Source organism: Pleurodeles waltl, chromosome 3_1, assembly GCF_031143425.1.
Source record: "Pleurodeles waltl isolate 20211129_DDA chromosome 3_1, aPleWal1.hap1.20221129, whole genome shotgun sequence".
Lineage (NCBI taxonomy): Eukaryota > Metazoa > Chordata > Amphibia > Caudata > Salamandridae > Pleurodeles > Pleurodeles waltl.
Window position 1 is genome coordinate 1,604,109,445 of NC_090440.1, and position 26,180 is coordinate 1,604,135,624.

A 26,180-nucleotide genomic window follows, 5' to 3' on the forward strand; every position below is an offset into this window, starting at 1 on the left:
CTATGGCGGCGCAAGGTGGAGCTAGGGGCTTGTAAATAGGCCCCCAAGGGAGAGTGAGCGGCTGCTTGCTACTGATGTTCGTGTCCTGCAGCATTTGGTGCTATTTCCTTAATGCAAAATGCATCCTACGACCCATTCTAGATGCAAGGGTGTATTTTGCACAAAGAGAATAACACTAAATGCTGGATTATGCCTCTCACATAATCACGAGTAATTTCACAGTAATTATGTGAAAGATAATTACACCAGTTACCTCCACCCCTACATTATACTCGTTTAGTCTTGGGTGCTGTCTTTGCTCACGTGCTCTGTTTCCTCACTTTGTATGATTGGCATACAGTGTGGATGTGAGTGGGCTCTAACTCTGTTGTGCTGTCGTGCTGCGATTACATCTTGCGTTGAATTTCTTGTTGTATGCTCAGTGACATTCTAGGTCTCATTTTGTGTTTTGCCAGGTGACCCCAGACCATGTTTAATCTTCTCTGCTTTGCTTTCATGTTTTGAGTCCTTCCGTATAATGAGCTGTGTTACTAGATCCTATTCATTTATGTGAATATTGTTTGGGTCTTGCAGCTGGTACTCTACTCTGTTTAGTCTCTGGCCTCTTTATTTGCTGTCATACTGTTGTACTCCCTGAAGACACGTTTCATGTTATCTGGCTGTTGAGATCTTACTGCCTCCCTCTGTGTGGATGTTGTTGAGCTCTGGAAATTGTGATGCTCCTGTGTGCCCTTTCCACAACTGCCTAACTCACAGGCCTCTTCTTGGCTTGGGCAAGGGGATGAGGATGACAGGTATTTTGCATGAAGTAAGACTGAAGCATTGCTGACGTAAAGAGGGCAGGACAGCACAGTGCTGAGCCCAGCAAAGCCAACGGAGTTGGTATAAGTATGAAGAGCAAAAGGTAAGAACAGCACCAACAAGAACTCAAAAGGCCCAGCCACCACTGCGGTGCTTCGCTTATTTTACTAAGCCAAGGGGCTGGGAAATCCATAGCTACCAGGTTTTTAGACTGGTAATGTGTGACATTTTCATAGTTCCAGTGCACGTATGAGTGACATTCTGCAAGTGTGCAACACTTCGAGTGACACTTTCTCATGAATAAAAGAAAGCAATAAAGTCCACGTAAAGAGATAAATACCAGAAAGGTCCCCCTTTCAACAATGAGAAGCCCTAAAACGGTCTTGAAACTGCTTCAAAGCACCTGATAAGGAAAGTTAATTGACAGAACCACCTGAAGGTCAGGGCACTTGCTGAAGAAATCTCTGTGCTGTCTAGTCAAAAGTTTGACTCATCATTAAATAGCATTCTGGGGTAATGTGCCTGCTGCAAATGACACCACGTAACACCAGGTTACAGATTTGTATTTTATGTAGACAGTTTAGCCATTTACTGCTTATGCTTGCGAGATCCATTTGTAATCCACAGGTCAGAAATTATACTTCTTGAATTAGCTCAGTGAGTTATGAACAGGCATCAATGAGCTGCATGCAGACTGCAATGCAAACGTTTGGAACCTTACCACTTTTTCTCAGTTTTTTCTCATTTTAAAGTTGCTGAAATTGAATCTTTTGGGTATTAAGACGTATTATTATTAGTTAGAGCTGTAGCTGAATATAAGTGAACTCGCTCACCCAAAACACATCAGTTCACTGGATTAAGAATTGAGTCCTGTGTTGCTTTCATTCGGTGGTCCCACCAGCCCCTCCCTTGCATTATGCAACTGCTAACTGAACACATACACATCGATGACAGGGAGTCCAGGTTCACAGTTAAAAAACACACACAAACGTACTTGACGTCTCTCCACTCATTTGCAGTAGGGCTATTTTATGCTAATTGCCTCACTGCTGGCTGGAGGATCGCATTGCCCTGTTAGCTTTGATCCTCTCAGTGGGCTTTAGTGCTGCTGCAATTGAATCATCATTTGATGACCGTTGTACTCCAGGGTCACCGCCGACTGTCTGTGCAGCCCACTTTCAACACAAGAAAAGGCAGGAGGTCATGCAAACTGCTAAAAGTCCAGCAAACTGGAGCAAATCTGAATTTAAGCAATACCATCATCATGTATGCCATATGGTTGCTGTCAGTCCAGTCACAGGTCAGTCAGCTTCCTTTTAAAGACACCCTCACCCACGACCCCAGCAACACATGTGGAGGCAGGTAAGAGGGGTCATGTCTTTCGGTGCGTGGTTGGGGGCGAGGTGCTGGGGCACTGGGCCACGCAGATCAGGGCTTGAAAAAACATCCTTCCTGCAAGCAAACATGACCTACTCCGTGGTCGAGCATGGACCATATTGAAAGGCGCTACTAACTGTATTGACGGTGGGCCAGCTCACCAACAAAGAAAAAAAAGCATTTGCAATGCAATGGGTCTCACATTTGCTCGAGTTAAAGCTATTAGCGATGTAAACTCCTAACCAGACTTTTCTTGCCACATAAACTGAAAATGAAAAGTAAAATGTTTCACATAAGTGAGCTGTCAGCCGCCATGAGCTTAAAGCAGACATTCAAAAGAAAACGAACAGAAGTTTGCTCGCAGTGAAACGTATCAGCAAAAGTGCAATTATCCATGTAAGAGGGTCGATGTCATGAAAAGTGCTCGACTACTATGAAATAAAGAGAAAAAGTAGTCCAGAAACTATACCAAAAACATGGAGCCTCGTATGCTTTCAGTAGTTGGCCAGTGTGCTCGAGGCAGGCTAAACGCAGGAAAAGGCATGGCGTAAGAATGCCTTTCACTAATTAAATCAAGCTAATTTTAAAAGGCAAGCCCACGAACCAACAAAACTGATGGGCAATACATGGGTGTGGTTAAAAGCCCACAGAGAGATTACACCAGGGACAGAACGCTTTGCACGCTCGACCCTAACAAAGTTGCTGCTTGCCACCTGAGCTGTGTACTGTGGGCAGTCACCGGCCATAACAGGCAAGGTGCCTCCCTGGATCCACAATTACACACTTCCACTGGGTCGAATGTAATTGTTTATCTGCGTGGTGCTGACACTCAGAAGACGTAAGTGGTTCCTGACAAAGCCCGGGGAACTGGCTGAGCTTGATTAATTTAGTTGATTATTGAAATTCATTCCCTGTGGCTCACACCTATCACAGAGTGATCTCAGACTGACAAAAAGTAAACAAGGCTTGCCATCGCAGTGCGCTCTCTGCTGGCAGCACAGCACACTTGCTGCCACTATGCTCGTAGCGCTGCAGCTCCTCATGATCCAGCAAGGTTATATGCTTTGCGCACTTAGGTGGCCCCAGGGCACTATAAGATGCGTGACTAATGCATTTTAGTTAGGGTGACCAAACATCCCGGATTTCCCCGGACAGTCCTGTTTATTTTTTCAGAGGAGTGTCCGGGTGTCCTGACGCTTTTGTTTATTTTACATGAATGTCCATGTTTTTGGCGCAAAGGTCAGGTCAACCTGCCAACGCTTTTGTTAATTTGAAATAAATGTCCCGGTTTTTGGGAAAAGGTCAGGTCAACCTGCGCATCAGAAGTGAAAGGAATGCTCTCCTTCCACATGCACCTCTAGTGTCTTAAATACTTCTGCTGCCTGCTCGTGTGTGTGTGTATGTATATGTTTATATATATATATATACATATATATGTATATATGTATATATATATATATATGTTCGATGGCATGTGTAGCTGCAGATACACATGCTGTGCATATACTTCTGGCATCTAGTGTTGGGCTCGATAGATAGATAGATATGTGTATATATATTCTCTCTCTGTCTCGCTCTCTCTCTTTCTGTTACAGGACAGACCAGATATAAAAGTGAGACTAAAGGCTTTAGTCCTACTTTTATGTCTAACTTGTCCTGTTTTTTTCTTTTCAAAATCTGGTCACCCTAATTTTAGTGCGATAGTGCGAACACCAGTACTAAAATGTATTAGTCAAACTCCTGATGCGTGGTACTTAACAGAACTGAAAATCACCTATCAATTGCCTTTGGAAAGTGTTCTGCGTGTCAGGAGCCTCGCACAGGTCTACAACAGTGCATCTGTATGGATTGATAACTTTTGAGGAATTCAAACTGTTTCCAGAAATACACCTGCAAATCAGCAACACATACGTAACATTCGCAAACTTTTGTACTTTACATGTTTGCATGCATAAACACACCTCCATAGTTGTTCATGTGAAAATCTACAAATGCACTTGCTAACTTTATATTTTATATTTTTCCCCACTCCTTCCCCTCCACCATCACCCTTTATAGAGGTTCTCCTGTCCCACCCTGGAAAATGTCAGGCGTGACGTTGATCAGTACCCATAAACATGTACGTTTATGGGTGTTCACAAACTTAAACCACCTTCTTGATCTCGAACAACCGCTTCCTGCAGCTGACTTACATGAAAATCTTATGTGTCTGAATCCTTTTACAAGCAAAACACCTTTGGGCATATAAATCAAATTTACAGATGAGGAGAATCAGGCTCTTAACATTCCTTCAAGAGTTCACCTAGTTGTAAAATATAATCATCCAGCCATTTTTACAGCACTTTGTGTACACTCACAATCTTGGCAAATAAGGTAACTGAGGCACAATTAAATAAAGTGATTTGCCGAAAACTGTACTGTTGGGTCAAGTGGAGAAGGCCAGGCTGTGGGTGGTTTCGTTGAATTATTTTTGACACAGCAGATTGTAAATGCAATTCACAGTAACGTTTTGTACGATCAACTACATGACTTACAGTAATTATTCCAGAACAATTCACAGAACAACTCTTCTGTAACTAAGGAAAGATGGCAAGGGCATAATTAGCACACTTATCTACTGATATATCTTATCTGAATTCTGCTACATTCAGAATACTTGCTTAAATAATGTACTGTCATATTTAGAGACCTACCTTGTTCATACACTGGCCTAAACAGGAGCAATTCACATAAGTAGTGTCCGTGCATACACAGAGAAAGTAAATAATGATTAAACTTTGGCGTGTCGAGCTCTGTATATTCATAGTCTAGTAAAATTCGAGAGGAGGACTTGTTAAATACCAAACTATGACATAATATGAGTGGGTATTATAGTAGTTCTCCTACAATGACAACAGTACCACTACCATCATTTGTCACCACACTGGAATGGAAAAGTATTTATTGTAAACAATTCTATGCACCTGATTATTCCCTTTCTCTTCAGTATGTTCTTATTTGTTGGTCTCACTGTTCCTCACTTTTACAGAACCATATCCTTGTTTGTGGGGTCTCCCGAGTTCCTGAACATGTTCACCGACCCTTTCTTTGTTTGTGGAGCTTCCTGGGTGCTTTAGCATGCCTATGATTGGCCTCCAGGTTTGCTCACCCTGTCCTTGTTTTTGGGGCTTCCATGTTCCCTTGACGTCCTTTTAATTGTCTCCATGTACATCATGGATTAATTAGTATACCCTTGTTTTGTGAGGTCTTCGGGTTCTCACTCGTAACACTGGCCTTTATTTTTTGTAGGATTTACATGTTCTCTATTTTGTTCTTGACATAGTTGTGGAGTTTCCATGTTCTCTGTTGGTTTACTGACATGTTCTTACTTCTGTTGTTTTCATGATGTACAGGTTCTTACTTTTCTCCATGGTACCATTTTGCTGTTTATTATTTTTGGTCTCAGTGTTCTATAGGTTTCCCGACCTTGCTCTATTTGTAAGACCTCAAGGAAGAAGCCTTGGTCTTTTCTTGATTTAAAGGTGTCACGTCCTACCACATCTAGACACAAATTCGGTGCTGCTGCCCCTTATTGGCATGTCTGTGTTACCTTTGGGAACTTGCAGCACAAAACCTTTCTCTTCTCTGGCCCTTCCTTTCCTAGAGAATTGCACAAGGGTGCTAGTGTTTGGAACAGTCTCCCAATGCTCCCAAGTATCAGCACAAGGGCAAAAGTAAGGTATCAGCTACCCCTTCACACCACTTCTCATTAACCACGAGGCATGCTTGGATTACTGCAGCAGCGCACAACCTCTACAGCTCTTTTCTTAGATTTTGCTCCCTTTCCCTTTTTGTGTTTAGTTGGATTCTTGAAACTTGACCTAGTCTGACAGTGAATTGATTTTAATTAGTCTTATGGACTTCTTTTACAAGACATTTAGCCCTGCCTGTCTCTGACTTGCCGCTGCCTGTTCCCTTTTTCCCTTTTCCAAACTTTATGTGTTGTTCCATGGCCTGTTCTGCATGGAATTTTGAACTATGCATGTGCTGAGTGTTTCTCCCTGCAGTCAGCATGCTGAAATATCCTCTGGCTTCACCTGTTTCTGTTTGACGATCCCTCTGGTCATACCACAGGCGGGGCTAGCCACCGTGGGCTGCATATGAAATATGAGATCTCCCAGCTCTGTTGATGTGTTTCTGTTTGAGGGTCCCTTGTACTCTACAGTTCGACTGATAGATGTATGTGTGTTGAGTCTCCGTGGGCTCTTTAGCTGGCTCACTTGTGAGGTTTCTATGTCCTTCCAAATTCTTTACCTTTTCCTTGTCTGATGGTCTGTCTGTTCCGCATGGTTACATTGTATCCTTACATCAGCTTCATAATATTCTCCAAGACCTTGGAATGTCTTTGTGGAGTTTTCAGGGTACCAATATGATTTTTTGTAAGGGCTCTGGGTTCTCACTGTCTGCACTTCTTTATGGGGTCTAGAGATTAGCCACATTTCTCTTGATCTATCAGTTAGTAGGATTCCATGTTCTATAGAATCCTATGGCATTTCAATGTTCGTGGCGCTTGCATTGTCCTCTTAGCTTTCTGGTTGAGCACCTCTAGGTTCCCTTTCATATCATTGTTTGAGCGATTTTAAAATTCTTCATGGTTCTTCTGGCACAGTTTTACTTCTGAGACTTTTCTGTTCTTCCATGCCACTTAGAATGCCCTTGTGTGCAGAAATCCAGGTTTCCCCCAAAGTGTGCTTGTATGGTTGTTCTCCATGGTGCTGTCCTAATGTAGACAGTCTTTGAGTTTTCAGGTGTTAATCCTGGACAACAATGGTTGACATTTCTCTACTTTTACCTCACAGTGGCCTCAATTACCGGTTCTCTTGCCATTGATGTCTTTGACTGCTGTTTGTCTAGGGTTATCAGAGGCCATCCAATTTTCTCAATTCTTGTTAGAATGTTATCTGCTATTATTATTTAATGTCCTTTTTAGGGTTATCTTTGTATGCCCCTTTTGCAGTTTTCCAAGTGTTTCTTCTGGATATTCTTGATTGCAGGTTCTTTGAGTTACATCATTATGCACTTGTTTGGAGGCTCCCTGGAATTAGGCTTCAAAGCCTTGATTTTAGGTTTTCCTCAGGGTGTTCAAGTTTGCATTTTCTCAGGACTCACCTGAGGATATTCTTGAATGAAGATCCCTCCTGGTTACTTCAGAATGCACCTATTTTTAGCTTCTCTAGGGTTATTCCTCAATGTTTTTTGCAAGTTCTTGAAGGTTACCCCTGGGTGCCCTTGTGTTCAAGCTTCTGCCGTACTTTAAGTGTCTTGTCTTCAAATACCCTGTATCCTTTTCATTCTTGATATTTGCCCCTCATCTGTTAAGTCTTGAAGTTCTCTTGAATTATTCAACATTTTTTCTGGATCAAGACTTAGGGGGTCATTCTGACCCCGGCGGTCATGGACCGCCGGGGCCAGGGTTGGCGGGAGCACCGCCAACAAGCTGGCGGTGCCCCGCAGGGCATTCTGACCGCGGCGGTTCAGCCGCGGTCAGAAAGGGAAAACCGGCGGTCTCCCGCCGGTTTTCCGCTGCCCTGTAGAATCCTCCATGGAGGCGCAGCTCGCTGCGCCGCCATGGGGATTCTGACACCCCATACCGCCATCCTGTTCCACAGGATGGCGGTATGGGGTGTCGTGGGGCCCCTGGGGGCCCCTGCAGTGCCCATGCCAATGGCATGGGCACTGCAGGGGCCCCTGTAAGAGGGCCCCACTTTGTATTTCAGTGTCTGCTTTGCAGACACTGAAATACGCGACGGGTGCCACTGCACCCGTCGCACCTTCCCACTCCGCCGGCTCAATTCTGAGCCGGCGTCCTAGTGGGAAGGCTGTTTTGCACTGGGCTGGCGGGCGGCCTTTTGGCAGTCGCCCGCCAGCCCAGTGCAAAACCCAAAATACCCTCAGCGGTCTTGCGACCGCGGAGCGGTATTTTGGAGGGGGGAACTCTGGCGGGTGGCCTCCGCCGCCCGCCAGGGTGAGAATCACCCCCTTAATTTGCGTTTCTTTAGATTGTTAGAGCTTCTGATGCTCCAAGCCTGCTAGTGATATGTTGAACACAGGGCAATCTGTGGAAGCTTAAAAAGGTTTAACTGAAACCCCTGGTAAAGCTTTTGCTAAGTCTATACCAGGAGTTGTAGTACATAAGGGGATTTGTTTGAGAAAAAGCAACAGTTTTCAAGCAGGGACTTCCAATATGTAATCAGGTTTAACGACCCAACAGGTTGTGGGTAAACCATATATGTAGTCAATAAGAGGAAGACCTTTCCTCAGTGCATCATTGAAGAAAAAGAACAACTATTGTTGTCGTTCATTTATTTTAGGTTATATGTATTTCTAGAGCCATTTGTATAGGTACGTAGTGCTTTCAGAATCTATGCCCTCTTTATAGATTTGTTTGACACTGAAATTGCTGCATTTTGTATTGTTTAGAGGTGTGTCCCACTGGACAGAATAGTGAGTGGGTTAAAAATAAATTGAAATGGACAATGGCCGGCTTGATCATATTATGAATCTGTGCTGACCTCTACTTGTATTTAATGAATATGGGGTATTGTTCAGTTGCCTGTTGCTTGACTCTGGGTGACTGGCATGTTCAGACGCATATATGCTCATTATGAAGAACTGATGCAAAGTTATGTGAATGTTAGATATGAAAACGATAAGATAACGTACAAGTTGTCAAATTAATCCAGGACACAACCTCTTGTTGTTAGAGTAATGTTGAGGGGGGCTGGTTGACTCATTGAATTATAAAATCCAGTCAAGGTTTCAAGGTATCCCAAGTGAATATGTATGAGAAAGGTTTGTAAAATAGTGAGTGTCAATACAGAATATTCTAACATGGTTCAAGGGAGCCAACGTGAAAAGCCGGCTGAAGTAACGGAAGAAGACCTCTATGCCGAAAGAAACAATGTAAATTTAGGGCATAGCAAAAGGTTATAAGAAAACTATGCCATCTGAAACTATCATAAGCTAAAAGCATAAAGTGGCTGTATTTTGTATTTGATATTTTTTCCAGTAGCTCAAATTATGCCCCACGGAACCTAAGCGCAGTTTACAGTAATCTATAGCAAGTTGCCCACAAAGAGGCTCAGAATTATAGATAAAGACTATTGCAAACGTTCCAACAAGAGTTATCCATAGGAGAATTTTAATTAACAATGACATGTGAGTTAAGCACAAATGTATACAGAGACAGTGGAATTTGAGGGGAGCTTTTCTGGAAGGTAGTTACGTCAGAGTGTGATAAAGAAAATGAAACAGCAAATAACCGATTTTGTAGAAAAGGACTGCCAGAGCAACAGAAAAAGTGATAAATTGAAAGACAATATGTTTAAGCTACAAAGTGAATCACCCTGTGCCTGTCCCATTCCTGGTGCAATTATTTAGTGGTCTGTTTCTCTTGCATCTGTGACAAAAAGGCCCCATCTTCTACTCTCACTCTAGAGTTTATAGAAGTTGTTCTTGAAATTAAAATATACACACATGATGTATGCACCAATACTATGTTATGTTGAGGCTTAAGTACAACCAACGTAACTGTTTGAGATAAAATAAGGGAGCACCAATGTTGTATGCATGAAAAGGGTGACCCGCAGGAGCACGGACAGAGCACACAGACGTACACCAGGCACAACAGGTAAAGCACACCTGAAGGAAATCATGGACATCTGTAGAGCCTTTATGTTCAGCAGAGAATTTGTTCTGATGCTAACTTTCCCATTTCTTCCAAATTGTATTCTTGTTTTCAGGATCTTCTGGTATCCCATAATTGTTAAGAGTCTTGGTGCTGTCAAGGCGTATTGTCCTCCTCCACAGGATCCTATTCATCTCAGTGTTGCAAATGTATTTGCAACATGCCTAAAATGTCCTTGCTATTGTCCTTGTTTGTAGATTCTTCAGGTTTCCTGGGGTCTTGTCTTTTGTAGGGTCACCTATTTCCATATGACCCTTGTATTTATTTGCAGGATCGCCCGGATTTCTTAGAGACATGTCCTCTTGACCACAGTTTTGTTGTTGTCTGAATCCTCTTTTACAAGTGCTGAAAAATCACCTAATTGTATGCCCCTCTTTGCAAGTTGTCCTCAGTTGAAAGGTATCATGGTTCTCTGTAGATCGTGCTAACATATATATGGTCTTCAGGTACTTCATGGCCCACAGTGGCCTGGTCTGCAGGTTTTCCAATGCATTCATCTTTATTTTCAGGGTCTCCTAGTTGTTCTGGGATCTTGCCCTTGTTTAATGAGTCTCCAGAATTTTTTCCATAGTGTGAGCGGGGTTTTCACGTTCTTCATCATTTGTGTTCTTGATGGCAGAGCTTTGACATTCTCCAGGGACCGTAGCCTTCTTTGTAGGCTCCTCTGCTACAATTGGATTGTGTCCTTCGTTGCACGCTCTTGAGGTTCTTTGGAAATCCTGTCCTTGTTTATATGATCCCTTTTGTTCCCCAGACAGGCATCTAGCTTTTCTTTGCAGAATCCCTATGTTTACAATGGACTTATATACAGGCCCCTGTTTTGTTTAAGACAGTTAACTCATTTGCTGGGCCTTTTAGGGTATTTCTCTTACTTCCAGGTTCCTCAGTTTTTCTGTAATAGTAAATTAATGCCCTTGAGCACGGTGTCAAGGCCATCACCCTTACCCAAATTTACCCAATCTTTCTTAGAGACAGAGGTCAAAGAGGGTGGGACCGGACCCGAAGGGTCATGACTTTGCCATACTTTTTTGTTTTATGAAAAAACGTTCCCCTACTGTTCGTAAAAAGACAACCGTCCTGGGACAGTTAATTCCGATAGTTTAAATTCTTTAGCTGAAGTGTCATTCAGTGAGTCTCCTGTGCTGTGAAACCGAAGCTGGGTAGACAGCTAAACAAGCCTTCCTGCTAGGGTTCCTGTTTGCCTGAAGGAATGCAAATGTGGGCTATGATTTAATCTGCAAAAAATGTGAAGGGTAATCTGCAAATATAAAGGATGCTTCGGAGCCGGTAATGGCTTTAATTGTGCGACTTACTCAAAGCTTTGTGATGAGAAAGATTTATTAAAGAGTTAACAACTGAGCTGTGAAGTGTGTTCTTTTAATTGTAAATATATAGCACTTACTACCCCTGGAGGTGTTGGAGGGACAGTAATGTAAAAAAAAAGTACATTACGTACAATGGGGGTATTACTAAAATCTATATTTTGGAAGCACAATTTTATCTTAAACCTTTTGTGCATTTTGTAGCAGTCTATTCCAGTGGTTCCCAATCTTTTAGCTTCTGTGGACCCCCACTTTATCATCACTGTAACCTGGGGATGCCCACTGAATCCTTATAGGAATCCAGGGACCCCCCCACCAAGTTATTACTGGAAGCGTAAACATTGTTGATGATTTGAACCACAAAACAATACACAAAAAAACAGAAACAAGCATTCCATCAAACACATACACAAATGATAACAAGTTTTTTTAAATTTGTAAATAAAATAAAAAAAGAAAATGTCAATTTTAATAGGGAGGTTAGAGTTTCATCAAATTCAGTTGAAGGCACACATTGCCCATACTACATTCTATTTGATGCACCTGCACTGCTCCCAGGATTCAATTTGAGGATACTAATTTAAATGTTAGCCTCCAATTTCAAATTCCTTGACACTTACATTACATTAAAAAAAAATTGAATTGTTCATTTAGCCACGTATTTATATACACTTTGTTAATATGTTAATATAAGCTAATTTTCTAAGAAGTCACGGACCCACTGAGGAGGCTTCGCAGACCCCCAGGGGTCCTCGGACCACAGATTGGGAACCACTGGTCTATCCTATACTGTGTGTAATGCAAGCTTAAAATAATGACTTACATCTTCACAGTGCTTTCTGTCACAGGCTGTGACCTCGGCTTTCTGGTTACGCACAGACCTCTGCAGTGCAATAACCAAGAGATGTTTCATAATGTACTATAGTGCATTTATCACTGAGTAACTACATTTTGATTTATTTTTCATTTAAGGTACGCGCTAATTTACGTGTAGTTACCCGACGATAAAAATTTGGAAAAGTACACAGTATTTTTATTTTTAGCCACACGTTTGATGCCGCCCCCCCCACGCTGACTCAATTCCCACTGCATGCAGCATCACAATACCCATACTTTTTTAATGCATTTTGGCCGCTGCTTCAAAGGAAGCAACAGCAACATTTTGATTATCTGTCTAAACATTTTTAAACTATGGCAAACAATATAGTAAATATTAAGGTAAGTGACCTTTTGCTAGTTTAAACAAGTTGAACAAAAAACATCAGGCTCAACTCAACCTCAAGTGCACTTTAAACCTAAAAAAATAATGAGACAGAGCAGATGATGTGGGTGAAAGTCCCACAGCTAATGTCAGGATGTGAGTCACCCACAAATTGCTTCTAGTCTCCTAGCACTAGAGTGTGCATTCCAGACTCTACATTTATCTCAAGACTGGGAGCCCGGACTACCAATTAAAGATAAAGAGGAGGATGAAATTGAGATAAGATGGGTGATCCAAAGCAACTGATTCAAAGGGTTGTTGCTTAGAACCGGATAAATAAGGAAGAGAAGAACAAGATGAAACAAATCCTAAAATCAGACAAGATCGATCCACCATGAGTATCGGAAAGTATTGCATACCTGGGGAGTTGTTTCAGCAGAGAGCAAAGAAACAAAAGAGACACTGTTAAATGGTTGAACAAGCAATACCCACCCACCCTGGCAAATTCTTCTGGTGCAATGGTCCACTGATTGTGCTTGTGAAGGGTGAGCAGGGTCCAAACCCCTTGAAAGGTTGCAGTGGGCCATTGCCCACTCCGTCCATGTCATAAACTCTTTTGCAGTCGGGCCAAGGCCAAACCAGTGACCTAGCTCAACCCTCAGTGCAAAAGTACACATAGAATCTTTAAAATATTTGGGATGTAAATTGCACAAACAAAATGTACATGATAAAGATTCTAAAATGTAAGAACTATGGGCCAGATGTAGCAAACCATTTGCGAGTCGCAAACGGCGAAAATCGCCGTTTGCGAGTCGCAAACGTGAGTTTGCTATGCAGAAGTGCATTTTGCGAGTCGGAACCGACTCGCAAAATGCATTTCAGAGTCGCAAATAGGAAGGGGTGTTCCCTTCCTCGCAGTTACAATCCACTTGAAGTGGATGGTAACCCACTAGCAAACGGGAAGGGGTCCCCATGGGACCCCTTCCCCTTTGTGACTGGACCCCAAATTATTTTTTCAGAGCAGGTAGTGGTCCAAAGGACCACTACCTGCCCTAAAAAAATCCGAAACAAAAGGTTTCGTTTTTTTTTTCTAAGTGCAGCTCGTTTTCCTTTAAGGAAAACGGGCTACACTTGGAAAAAAAAAAACTGCTTTATTTAAAAGCAGTCACGGACATGGAGGTCTGCTGACTACAGCAGGTCTCCATACCCGTGAGTGCCCTGACTTGCTATGGGGCCGCAATTTGCGACCAACCTCATTAATATTAATGAGGTGGGTCTTTGCAACCCCATAGCGACTCGCAGACGGTGTCTGAGACACCGTTCTGCATAGCAAATTGCGAGTCGCAATTTGCAAAGTTCCTACATCTGGCCCCATGTCTTTAACATATGGTAGTGTTTTGACCTTTCTGTACAATTAGACCACAGACTGAACTAGGGATTATTTACCTTTTGATACCTAGGGATTAAAATCTACCATTCCCTCACTGATTTGCAGGATGGAAATCTTTGCTTTTTTGTCTTCTCTTCCGCTTTCAGTAATGGGGTGCATGGCACTAGCGTGAATGATGGTTATTGTATAATTTTACAAACCTTCCCCTGCTCATCCCATTGTTTCTTCTTCACAGATGTCCAATACCTGATTTAGGGGCTAGGGCGCCGCCAGGTAGCTCTTTCCACTCTAAAGCTACCCATTACTACGGGTGGATTAGCCCTTCCGGATTTAGAATGCTATTATTTAGTTGCACAATTCCAGTGGGTGTCTCGCTGGCTGCCGGGTCACCTTTTGCATGGGAAAGGATTTGCCCGTAAAGACTTTAAGGAGGACTTGCAGCACTACTCATTTCTTCCTACTGACCATTCTACCAAACGCCACCCAGGGTTATTCCGCACAGCTTTCTCTTGCCTTACTACAACCTGTAAACTCACTAACATGAAGAACCTCTACGCTCCTGCACTATCTTTGCTAGGCCTCTCTAAGCCCACAGGACAGCTACGCTCAGGGCAACTCCATATGTGGCATGCTGCAGGCCTCTCAAAATTCGGGGATTTGTTGATGGCGAGCTGCCAAACCCACATGGCAGACTACAATCATATCCGTCACCTAGCACCAACCCAACATGAGTTGGGCCAGACACTCTACACCATAGAGACTGGTGGCAAACTGATAAGATGGGTGTACAGAGCTTTCCTGCAACATGGAGACTACTTCAGGTCTTCTCTCTATACTACCTTGGAGACTGATATGGCCAAACCAATGCATGATGCGGACTGGGCTAAAATATTGGACTATCCCCCACAAAGTATCTCATGAATGCCATTTTCAGTATATTCAATATAATATTCTGAACTGAGCCTATCTTACACATGCCCGAATTAGGAAAATATTCCCGGAAGCCCCAGCTGCATGTCCTCACTGTGTGCAATTAGATGGTAATTTGCTTCATATGCCTTGGACTTCCCCACACTCTTTTCATACTGGCAAAGAGTTCTCGAGGTGCTGTCAACCATGATGGGCCTTGCACTAACAAATTCCCCAGAAGTGGTCCTATGGGGCGTAGACCCCCGCCCTAAGTTTGAGAAATCCTCCACCAAGTTCCTAGACCTGACTGTTGTTCTAGCAAAACACAATATCACAGTGCACTAGAAGGATTCACTTACTCTGACCATCGTAAATTGGACAGAGGCCTTGCTCTCTTGGTTTTGATCTGAGAGCACCCTTTTACACATAGAGGAATGAGCAAGTCTGAGAGAATATTTTCTTGCACAGAAATAGTGTGTTTTGGTGGAGGACTTTAAAGACTGCTCCAAGGATAATGCTCTCCCCCCGTAACCTACCCGACGCATACACTCTTGGTTTCTATGTACTAGTTGTTTTTGCTACACCTAGCAACTACACAAAGAAGTAGTCTAAGGGTGCATATCTCTGGCATAATTTCCCCTCTAGAACACTTTCTTCTAAGCACTACAAGGTTCATTGCTCGCCTTCCCTATGCTGATAGGTAAGGTAGCGGTAACTGGGCAGAGGGTTGTGGAGGGATAGTTTATTATGGGTCAGTCTGTTACACAGAAATACTTAAAAATGTTGTGCCAACTCTTATAAATGTATGTATCCCAGCACTGTTCTGTAAATGTATGATAAAGTCTGTTGCTACATACCTGGTTACTATCCTGCTATGTAACCTCTTTTGGCATACAATAATACAGTCTTTGGATATCACATATGATAGTGTTTCAGTTTAGTGTATTAGATCACAACATTGCATTGACATTTATATGAAGTGAACATTTCTAGAAGTGAACTTTAAAACATTCATTAATCCTCCCTCTTGACAACACCATGAGTGAACCAAGTGAACAAATTTTCTGGCGTCCCATACATCATGGCCAATATTATTGTTATGGATGGTGGATCATTACTTGCCCCCAAAAAAATACAAGTGAGTTTTTTGTGCACAGTTCACCTTAAACTGAATTACTTGAAAGTGCTCTCAAATGTCTCTTTCAAGTAAATTAGACACATGAAGTAAATTGATTTGACTTGGATCACACTTGTGTGTTAGTTCTACAAGGTCCCTGAAAGTACTGTGAATGTGTAAGTTATAATTGTAAACATGCATTACACATATTATGATAAAGGCGGACACAAAATATGCATATAAATTTAGGTTAAAGATAAAAAGTGTTTTCAAAGTATAGATTTCAAGAATATTCAGATTATACCTAGTGTAAACATCTTTTAAAACTGTTCTTCAAAAGCGCACACTCCACAGCTCAGCTTGGAACATCCTTAAAGTACTTCTCATAAAGAAAATATCTGCCATTAGGAAGCTCCACGCGTCTCCATCAATTAATATCTATATGGGCTCTCAAGCAGCCTTTACATTTGCATATTTACCAGTTTTGCATGTTTGCATTACTTTCAGGAAGACAGCACCCTGGCACAAAGGCCTGTTTCTTATCTGTCTGCCCCTCCCTTGGAATCACAGCACAGGAGACTCCTTCCCTTATACTCCAGCTGGAGAATCTGAACTGTGGGAATTAACTTTCTTCCTTTAGGTGGAAGGCTAATATTAGAACAGAACAAATGCTGTTTGTTAAACCATCCATCACAAACATTAGGGCTAAAGTGCAGACAGTCCATGAAAGTTAAAAAATAACGGACGGGTGATCGCCCTGCCAAGTATCACGCATCAGGTGTGATTCTAACATATTTCAGTGAGGTGGTTTGCATCACCCTACAGAAACGGAAATTCATACATTATAGTGCCTCCAGCTGTTAAGGGAAGCACTATAATGCACAGATCAACTGAGCACTGCTGGGCTGAGTGCCTGTGCGCTGCCTGCTCCCGGCATGCTAAGGTCAAGGGGCTGGCTCTAGGAGCGTTCACAGTGGTTGTGGAATACTCACTCTGTTACAGTGTATCTAAAACTTAGTGAACAGAGACACACCCACCCTCCAGGACGGCCTGGCTGACACACGCACAAAACTGATGTCACAGTCAGTGACCATCCAGTCGTGGCCAGAGTTGTGTCTGCGCTTGCGGCATAATTTAATTGGTTGCTTTTCGTTTGGTGGCACCATTGAAAGAAGTTATGCGGCGCCCGCCGCGGCTTGGCAGTGTTGGCTGATCAATCCTCCTCTGACCCTCTCCCTCGCAGCACCAGCCTGCGGTAGTGGTGCCGGTCGGCATTCATTTCTGTCTCGGCCACGGTGGAGTTTGAATTCCCGCGATCCCAGGCCGGCCCGCATGGCTGAGTGACACTCTGGTCTGTTTTGCTGGGTGGCCTGGGCCAGCTGAGCTAGTGGCCCTGGTCTCCTGCTGCCTGAGTTGGCTGCTTTAACACTGCTTAGGCCCCCAGGAGATTGAAAATGAAATTACCATCTGGGACGTTACACGCCAGAGCCCCTCCCTCCGCGCAACTCTCTTGTCTTCAGTTCTCTTGACCCCCGCAACGGCTGAGACTAGTGGTAGTCACTGGTAGGCCACATCATGATGATACACATGATCACCACAAAGGACCCAGCCCACCGGGCTGCGACGCAGCAGCCCAGGCACTCACAGTGCCTGCCAAGATCATCCACGTGTGGCGCGACAGAATGCTACGGGGCGTTGTCCACGGGCCTGAGTCCACGTTCTCGCAGGCTGGCCTGGCAATGCAGGAGGCCCAGCTGTCAGTGTGGTATGTCATACTTAAACACTTCTAACGTGTAATTCTTGTTATTTATATGTTTCCCTCCTCTTCATTGCTTCATTTTGCTGCTGGGGAAAATGTCACTCATAGTCACTGAAATATAATTCAAAATTACACTGAAATTATTGAAATGTCACACATAGCAATCTGTAACCTAGGGAGCTATGTCACCTTATCAGGAAGTGCTCTGTGGAGTGCTCTGGTTTTGGTACAAGTTCTGATTCGATGTGCAAGACTTCATTTACTGTAGCACAATAGCGCGGGCATGTGATAATGCACTTGGAACTGCCAGTTTCTGTGTTTTTCTTTCATGCACACATGAATTCACTCCAATTTCTACATCACTTTCAGGATGAGGGTCGTGGTGGCAGATATCACTACTGATAATTGTAGGTTTCCAACAATGAAGGAAATTCCACGGGTTAGTTTTTCCTGCCCTCTCTATTCGTGATATTTACATGAGCCTCTGTTCTCTAAAGACTTACACAGAGAAGTAGAGAGCAAAAAGAATGCAAGCAAGAGAGCAATTAATTGTATGTAAGGTGACTTAAAAATGCAAGGTTGAATGGAATGTTAATTAAACTACACTTGTCAAGAAACAATGTCAATTATTAAAAAATAATATTTTGCTCACATTAAAGCACATAAAATATGGGGGGGGGTGCGGGGTAACTTGGCAGTGCCACAGGTTTTCCCTTTTTCTGAGTTATTTTCTGCTTTTTCCCACTCAGATTTCACCAGGCTCTTCCTGGGGACAGTCGCTAGGTAGGTGCAGTGTTTGCACATCTCTTGTAATCTTGATTCATACCCATTGGTAGGGTTACAGGATCACCCTATGTCCTGTAAAGAAAGGCATAATATAAACTGTTGAGCTGCCAAGAACGTACTCCAAATGTTAGAGAATCAAATATTTTCGACATTATTGTGAAAAACATCATTGTCAAGGGAGGGCCCTACATGAAATCTGTATTACCCAGTTAGTGGTGGAAATTATTGATGATATTTTATATTTCTTAGGAATCACACTTTTATGTACATCTAGGTTTTGATTAACTCTTGTCTTTGAAGTGAGTATAATTGTTTTATTGAGGAGGAAATAGTTGGATCCATTGCCTTTTCTTTTTCGAGAATAATTGAATTCCTCTGGAAAATCTCTGCACAAAATTCTTCGGCTATTGAGCATGTAACAAGGCCATAGGATTCAAGTGGGGATGGTGGAGGGGTGGCAGAGGAATCATTATTCCACGCTTCCCCCTTTTTCATGGCCCGTTCTCAGGCTGCAAAATCTTTTTATAGGTTTTGAAACAATTCTGAATGATTGGGCAGCTAATGGCTAAACTACTACATTACACCAAATGGTGAAGATGGTTTGTTTTCTATTACACTGAGGTGCTGGTGACATGTGGAACCCCACAATGTTTTTGACCGGGACCCTCAAAAATCTTCAGCTATGCCTGATAGTAACCAACAAGTGTGAGATTAGCATTTGTTAACTTACTTGTCTTGCAGGCCCAACTGATTAAAATATTATACTCGGACATTTTCAAAGGTTACCAACATATTCTGAAAACCATTCTTTGTTGGGTGATGACACTTTCAAGAGAAAAATGTATCTAGTGTTTCCCCTGACTGTTACTGTTAAAATAGGGTCGATGAAAATGGCACAAACAAAATAGCCTAAAGGTCACTTGTAAACATAATGAAAATAACTGTATAAACACAGAAAGTCAGGGTAGCTCTCCACACACAATAAATTTACACACCTGTTGCACTGGTAGCTTTGCAAAAACTATAACAATGCAAGGGCCTCAGTCATGTGGCTTTGTAGTGAGTAGGTCGGATATGTAGATTTAAGGGCATGAGAATGTAAAACATATCAATGTTTTCTGTTTCTCGTCACAGGAAGCTGCGTCAAACGGTTTCTGACCCTACCCAGCTAAAGTTTCTGACAGGAGACTGGTTTTGTGAAGTCCGCGCCAAGCGACATCGGGGTAAGAAGTTTGGTTCCGACATTGTTCAAGCGTCGATTCGCAGGAAAAAAAAACCCAAAGGTGAGGAGAAAAAAAAGATGCTTTATTCCCTTTAACCTTGTCCCTCCTTCATCACTCTTTCCATACATACCTCTTGTTCTTCCCTCTTGAAATCCTCGTTGTTGTAGTGTTGTGGGTCTGAGGAACCACACTATTAATAATTAAAAGTAGGTGGGTTTCTGTTTGTCCCCATGGCACCCTGCCATGGTTTGGCCCAATGCCATGATGGACTAAAGTAAACAAATAGGCCTTCCATCTAGGTGTGGCAGGCAAGTTTATAGTAACCCTGTGTTGGTGTTAGTTTATTGCACTGGCCCTGTTTGCAACTCAACACTGGTGAAGAGGATGCTGCTGCATACTTTCCTTACGCCCCTTAATCTCAACTGCAGCTACATCACCACTCTGGCCACCAGTGACAATGCTGCATGCTGGTAGCTGCCCCATTCATGCACAGCTGCGCAAAGAGAGATGCACACCCCCAGATTATCATGTAGGCCCCATCCAGCACCTTGGGTGACGGCACCCACCTGTGCGTGGCCTGTTTTCTACTGCCTGCTGCCCCACCCACACTACTGGCGGCTGGAGAGAGAGGGAGAGATCGGCCACCCTCAAAGGAATTACTCCTTCAGCAACGCAGCTGCTCACAGGCTGTGGTGCCACGGCCTCAACAAGCACTTGCACAGGCAAGCAGACCATTCCAGCCCCTCAGAGGTCACTAGGAGCGCAACCTGGTGCCTGCAGGACTAGTGCAACTGCCCAGACCTGGCAGCACATTAGTTGTAATGCCCCAACTCCCCCATCATCGCTGTCAGGGCACTACCTTAACCCACTGCAGCCTACCAGAAGATTCTCCACATAGTCTCCAATGTCTTCTAGATACCGCACAGCCATGCCTCAGCCACCCTATACACCTGTAGCATCCCAGCAGGGAGAGACTGTCACATTTTGCATCCATCTCAGCACTAAAACCATTCACAGTCACTGGATCCCAACCTACACAAACGGCCAGTTGGAAAGCTTGGGTTGAGCGCCTAGAGACATACTTTGAGGAGCTCATCATTGAGGACGGCAGAAAGCGGCTGCTACTCCTACACCTGGGAGGGTCAGACGTTAATAAGATCTGTGAAAATGACACAGAAGCAGGACCGGCACACACATATACAACCCTCAAAAACACAATTATCACTCAATACTAACCTTTGGCAAACCTGTCTATGAGCGTTCCGTCTTCCACCAGGCACTCCAAACCAAGATGAGTCAGTGAATGTGTTCCACACCTGCCTATAGGAACTGGCCAGTACATGCACGCTACCCGAAGAGGAGGATGAAATAGGGTGCAGTTCGTTCAGGAATGTGCCTCCTCGCCGATGTGAGATATGCTCACTCTTGGGCAGTCCAAAGAAACTTCAAATGCTACAGCCGCTCACATGGAGTCCGTTCTGCCGAGACTCATCAAGTCAGAGCATGTATACGCAATTAGCAAAGAACCCCCAAAAAACAGACAAGAAGGCACCAAACCCAAAATAACAGGCTGGTTGCTAGTGGTGCAATGGCCCCCACCCCCCAGCTCTAAGAAAAAAATGTGCCACCTGCAGGAAGGTATATCACTTTTCAACAGTATGCTGCTCAGTCTGGCTCACCCCCCAAAAAGTGCTAACACCATCGAAACAATCCAGGAAACACTGGAGGAGAGTGACAATTACGATAATGGGGTCCAGAAAGCTATCCATGCCAAGTGGTAAAACCGAAAAGAACACCTGCGCAGGCCACACCCAGTTGCCTCATCCATTTGCTAAACCAGCCCACTACCATCCTAATTGACACAGGACCATCAGTTAATCTCATGGCTGCTGATCCATATAACAACCTTCCGACTGACATTGACCACTGGGGCACCACCAAGAAAGCGAAAATCTATGTATCCAGGGAGGGCTCTGGGCTGTAAAACTGCCCAAGAACAAACTCAAACTGGTGAAATGTCAGCATCCGTAACAACAAAGTTGATAAGCTAATACAGGAGTTTGCAATGTTGTTTGACGGTATAGAGTGTGTTGGACTTTTGCTTATGCAGGGTCATCCCCAGTCTTTTTCGCCTCCTGCCTCCTATGTTTTTCTGACATGTTGCTGTTGGCTTTTCAACTCTGAGCACTTTACCACTGCTAACCAGTGCTAAAGTGCATATGCTCTCCTGTTTAAATTGTATGTAAGTGGTTTATCCATGATTGGCATATTTGATTTACTAGTAAGTCCCTAGTAAGGTGCACTAGAGGTGCCAGGGCCTGTAAATCAAATGCTACTAGTGGGCCGGCAGCACTGGTTGTGCCACCCACATAAGTAGCTCTGTAATCATGTCTCAGACCTGCCACTGCAGTGTCTGTGTGTGTATTTTTACACTGTAAATTCGACTTGGCAAGTGTACCCACTTGCCAGGCCTAAACCTTCCCTTTTCTTACATGTAAGGCACCCCTAAGGTAGGCCCTAGGTAGCCCCAAGGGCAGGGTGCAGTGTATGGATAAGGTAGGACATATAGTAATGTGGCTTATATGTCCTGACAGTGAAATACTGCCAATTTCGTTTTCACTGTTGCAAGGTCTGTCTCTCTCATAGGATAATATGGGGGCTACCTTTAAATATGATTAAAGTGTAGATTCCCCTAGAGAGTAGATGGACATGTGGAGTTTGGGATCCCTGAACTCACAATTTAAAAATACATCTTTTAGTAAAGTTGATTTTAAGATTGTGAGTTTGGAAATGCCACTTTTAGAAAGTGAGCATTTTCTTGCTTAAACCATTCTGTGACTCTGCCTTGGTTGTGGATTCCCTGTCTGGGTCAGTTTGACAGTTGGGTTGTTTTTCACCTCACACCAGACAGTGACACAAAGGGAGCTGGGGTGTGATCTGCATTTCCTGATTAGCCATCTCTGCTAGGAGGGAGGGGTGGAGTGGTCACTCTCATCTGAAAGGACTGTGCCTGCCTCTGACAATGCTGTCTCCAGCCCCCTGGTGTGTGTCTGAGGCCTTGCCTGGGCAAGGCAGGATTTCACAAGAAGGTGTGAGTCCCCTTTGAAGAAACACTTCTGGAATCAAGGGGAACCTCTGCCTGGAGAAGAGCTGATCGCTGAGGAACAAGTGCTGCCCTGCCTGTGACTGTGCTTTGTGGAGCTTTCCTGCAGTGCTGCTTCTGCCAGAGTAAGAGGGCAAAGACTGGACTTGGTGTGCCTTCCATCTTGAAGAAGAAATCTCCAAGGGCTTGATGTAGAGCTTGCCTCCTGTTGTTGAAGTCTCAGGGATAGCAAAGACTTCTTCCTGCCAGCACCTGGAGTCTCTGGAGAGACCCCTACTCTGCTCTGTGGTGCCCTTCCAGTTCCTGGGACCCTGAAAGGAGAGGCTGGCAGCCTAAGGACAAAAATACACGCACCGAGTGCCGTGCGGAGGAAAGATCGACGCGAATCCGATCGCGGCTGAGAAAACGACGCGACGCCGGCTCCGCAGCTGAGAAACGACGCCGCAGGAAACGCGACCGGAGAATCGACGCCCGGAGCAGGAGAAACGACGCGCAGCATCGCTGACGAAGGCTGAGAGATCGCAACCAGCGCCGCGGGACTTTCGGACCGTCGCGTGGCTGGCTTTTTCGACGCGCCTCGCCGTGCCGAGCTGTTTTCGACGCATATACCCGTGCAGGGTTATTTTCGACGCACACCGCCCGTGCGGGGTTATTTTTGCCGCAAACCAGGTACATTTTCACGCTAGCAGCGCTAGTGTGGTGTTACAACTACCTAAAGACTCTTTTTATTTTAAACCTTTAAAAAAATCATAACTTGACTTGTGTATGTTGGATTTTTGTCGTTTTGGTCTTGTTTTGTCTAGATAAATATTTCCTATTTTTCTAAACTGGTGTTGTGTCATTTTGTAGTGTTTTCATTAAGTTACTGTGTGTGTTGGTACAAATACTTTACGCCCAGCACTCTGAGGTTAAGCCTACTGCTCTGCCAAGCTACCAAGGGGGTAAGCAGGGGTTAGCTGAGGGTGATTCTCTTTTATCCTAACTAGAGTGAGGGTCCTTGCTTGAACAGGGGGTAACCTGACTGTCAACCAAAGACCCCATTTCTAACAGAGTGTCTATGTGGGAAGGTTGTCTGGCTTCACATCGACAATCCATCAAGCTTGTGGTGCATGAGCACTGATGGATACCATTCCACCTCCGCTGTGAAGTAGAGCAAGAGTTGAGACACCTTGAGGATGCAGCCATCATTGAGTGAGTGACCAGAAACACCCCATAGCCTTAGCCAAGAAGCCCAAATAACCAGGGCCCGTAAGAATCCTAATGAACATGAAAGCACTCAGTTTGGCCTTTAGGAGAGAAAGACACCTAACACTTGTTTGGATGACATTCTCAGAGCGCTCTCCGGGTCCAAATAAATTTCAAAAATGGGCCTCAGGTGTGGTTACTAACAGATACTACCACAAGCTGAATCCGCCAAATAACCACATTCTGTACCCATGTTGGCCTCCATTGATACACCTGGCTGAACTTCGGAATATGCAGTGCCACTTGTTTTCCACAATATCATCAAAGTAGTTTTGTCAGGCCTCCCCAAAATGTTGAACGTGAGCAACGACATCTTGGTTCACGCCCCAACACTAGACAGCCACCTAATGTGTGATTGTGTGCCGTATTTAACAGACTGAGATCATGGGCTAACAGTACACTGAGAAAAATGTGAATTGCTCAAAAGCAACATAAGCTTCTTCGGCTACCAGTTCTCTGGCAAGCTGACCTGTCGAAAGTGAAGGACATCAAGGTTGCCCCAGCCCCACCTCTGTATTAGGAGCCTGGAGTTTTCTCAGCATGGTAATGGATTGCGGTCAGCTCATACAGAACCTGTCTGACCTCACTGCACTGCTGAGAGAATTCACAAAGCCCTTAAGTTGCTGCGTGTGAGGAAAGGAGCAATAGCTAGCTTTTCTCAACACAGTGGACACAGGCTCTACCGGGCTCCAAGCAGGCCTGTCACAACGCTAGAGTTGTGGAGAGTGTGCCCTGTTGCATTCTCGAGTTGAGCCCTAACACCCACCAACAACAATACTGCAGAATACAGAAGGAGGCCATTGTAGCGTATTGGGTGTGACGCCACTTTTACAGATATATATATGTAGGTCACCTTTTATGGTCCACACTGACCACAAGCCACTTATCCTGCTGTTCCAGGGGTCCACCACCAAACTGCCCCCACAGACTAAAAAGTGGATCCTACAGCTACAGGAATTTAATTATAACATTGAATACACAGAACCCTGATGATTTCCTGTCTAGGCACATCTGGCCTGCAACACCCTCAGAAGTGGAGGCAGCCAACGACATGGAGGAATAGGAGAGACTGGTGCTAGAGAAAGCCAAACTGCTACCCATGTCCATGTCCGACGTTGTACGAGCCACAGAACAAGATGACTGTCTGCAAATAGCCAACACAGCAGTTACAAAACAATGACTGGAAGCTCCTGATCAGCCACTTATCTCACTGCACCAAGGAACCCAAAATGACACTACAGTCCTCCACAATGTACGACAAGATCTGTCAGTGACTGCGAAAGGGTGCCTTTTGCGAGGAGCCCGATTGGTCCTCCTCAGCAGCGTTAGACAACAAGCCAATGAACCAGCAGTGGCTCCTCCGCTAAGGTGGATGATCATCGCCCCACTGCCTTTATGCAGTGAAGGAAAGGGTAACATTAAATGATAATAACACAACCTTATTATCATTTTATTTTTCCTCAGGAGCACGGTTAGGATGGGGCTGGGCTTGAAGAGGGCTATGTTCACATAAAGGTGCATGACACTTTGGCCAGCCATAGAGGGCCGGCCAAACAGTCATGCGCACTTTGCATTTCTCCAACCAGCTGTATTGAACAGCCGGGAGGAGAAAGTGCTCAGGGCCCTACTCCCTGTCTGAACGTCAAAGCAGGGCACTCAGACCAAACACAACGCTGCTGTCATGCCTTTTGACAGCAGCGTTGTGATTGGAAGGGAGTCTGGAAGCCTGTGTGCTTCTGGGAGTCCAAGGATGAAGGCGAGACGGAACCGTCTCTCCCAACATTAAAGGTAAGGTTTTTTATTTTATTTTATTAATTTTTTCATATACCCCGCCCCACCACCCCATTTAACAAGGGGCCGCCAATACATTCAACTGCCCCACAGAACCCACCACGGGGCGTGAAAACAAAGAGTCGACTCCAGAGCAAGGTCTGGTTCCTTTTCCTGGATCAATGGGTAAAAGAGGCCTTCTGAGATTGTACCACCTACCAAGCAACCAGTCAACTGAAACCTCCAGGCCTGGTCATCACATAAGAAGGGCCCAGGTGTAAACCAGTTATCAGCACAGAGAGCCCAGAGGAGAAGCAAGTTGAAAGCCATGACCTGACCACTGACTCATCTTAGGGTATCCCACCTTCCCAACACTGGGGCAAGGATCCTCCTACTGAATGCCAGCCCCTAAGTGACAGAATGTTGCAAACCCTGACCAAATATAGTGGTG

At 44.3% G+C, this 26,180-nt stretch overlaps 1 protein-coding gene across 4 annotated transcripts in view; it reads left to right on the top strand.

Moving 5' to 3' along the window:
* Positions 1 to 26,180, top strand: part of SYTL1 (synaptotagmin like 1) — a 272,953-nt gene that overhangs the window by 110,201 nt on the left and 136,572 nt on the right. For all 4 annotated transcript variants that reach the window (XM_069225245.1, XM_069225244.1, XM_069225243.1 and 1 more), the window contains exon 3: positions 19,523 to 19,671. In XM_069225245.1, the coding sequence (XP_069081346.1) occupies positions 19,523 to 19,671 (149 nt within the window). The remainder of the gene's footprint in view (positions 1 to 19,522; positions 19,672 to 26,180) is intronic.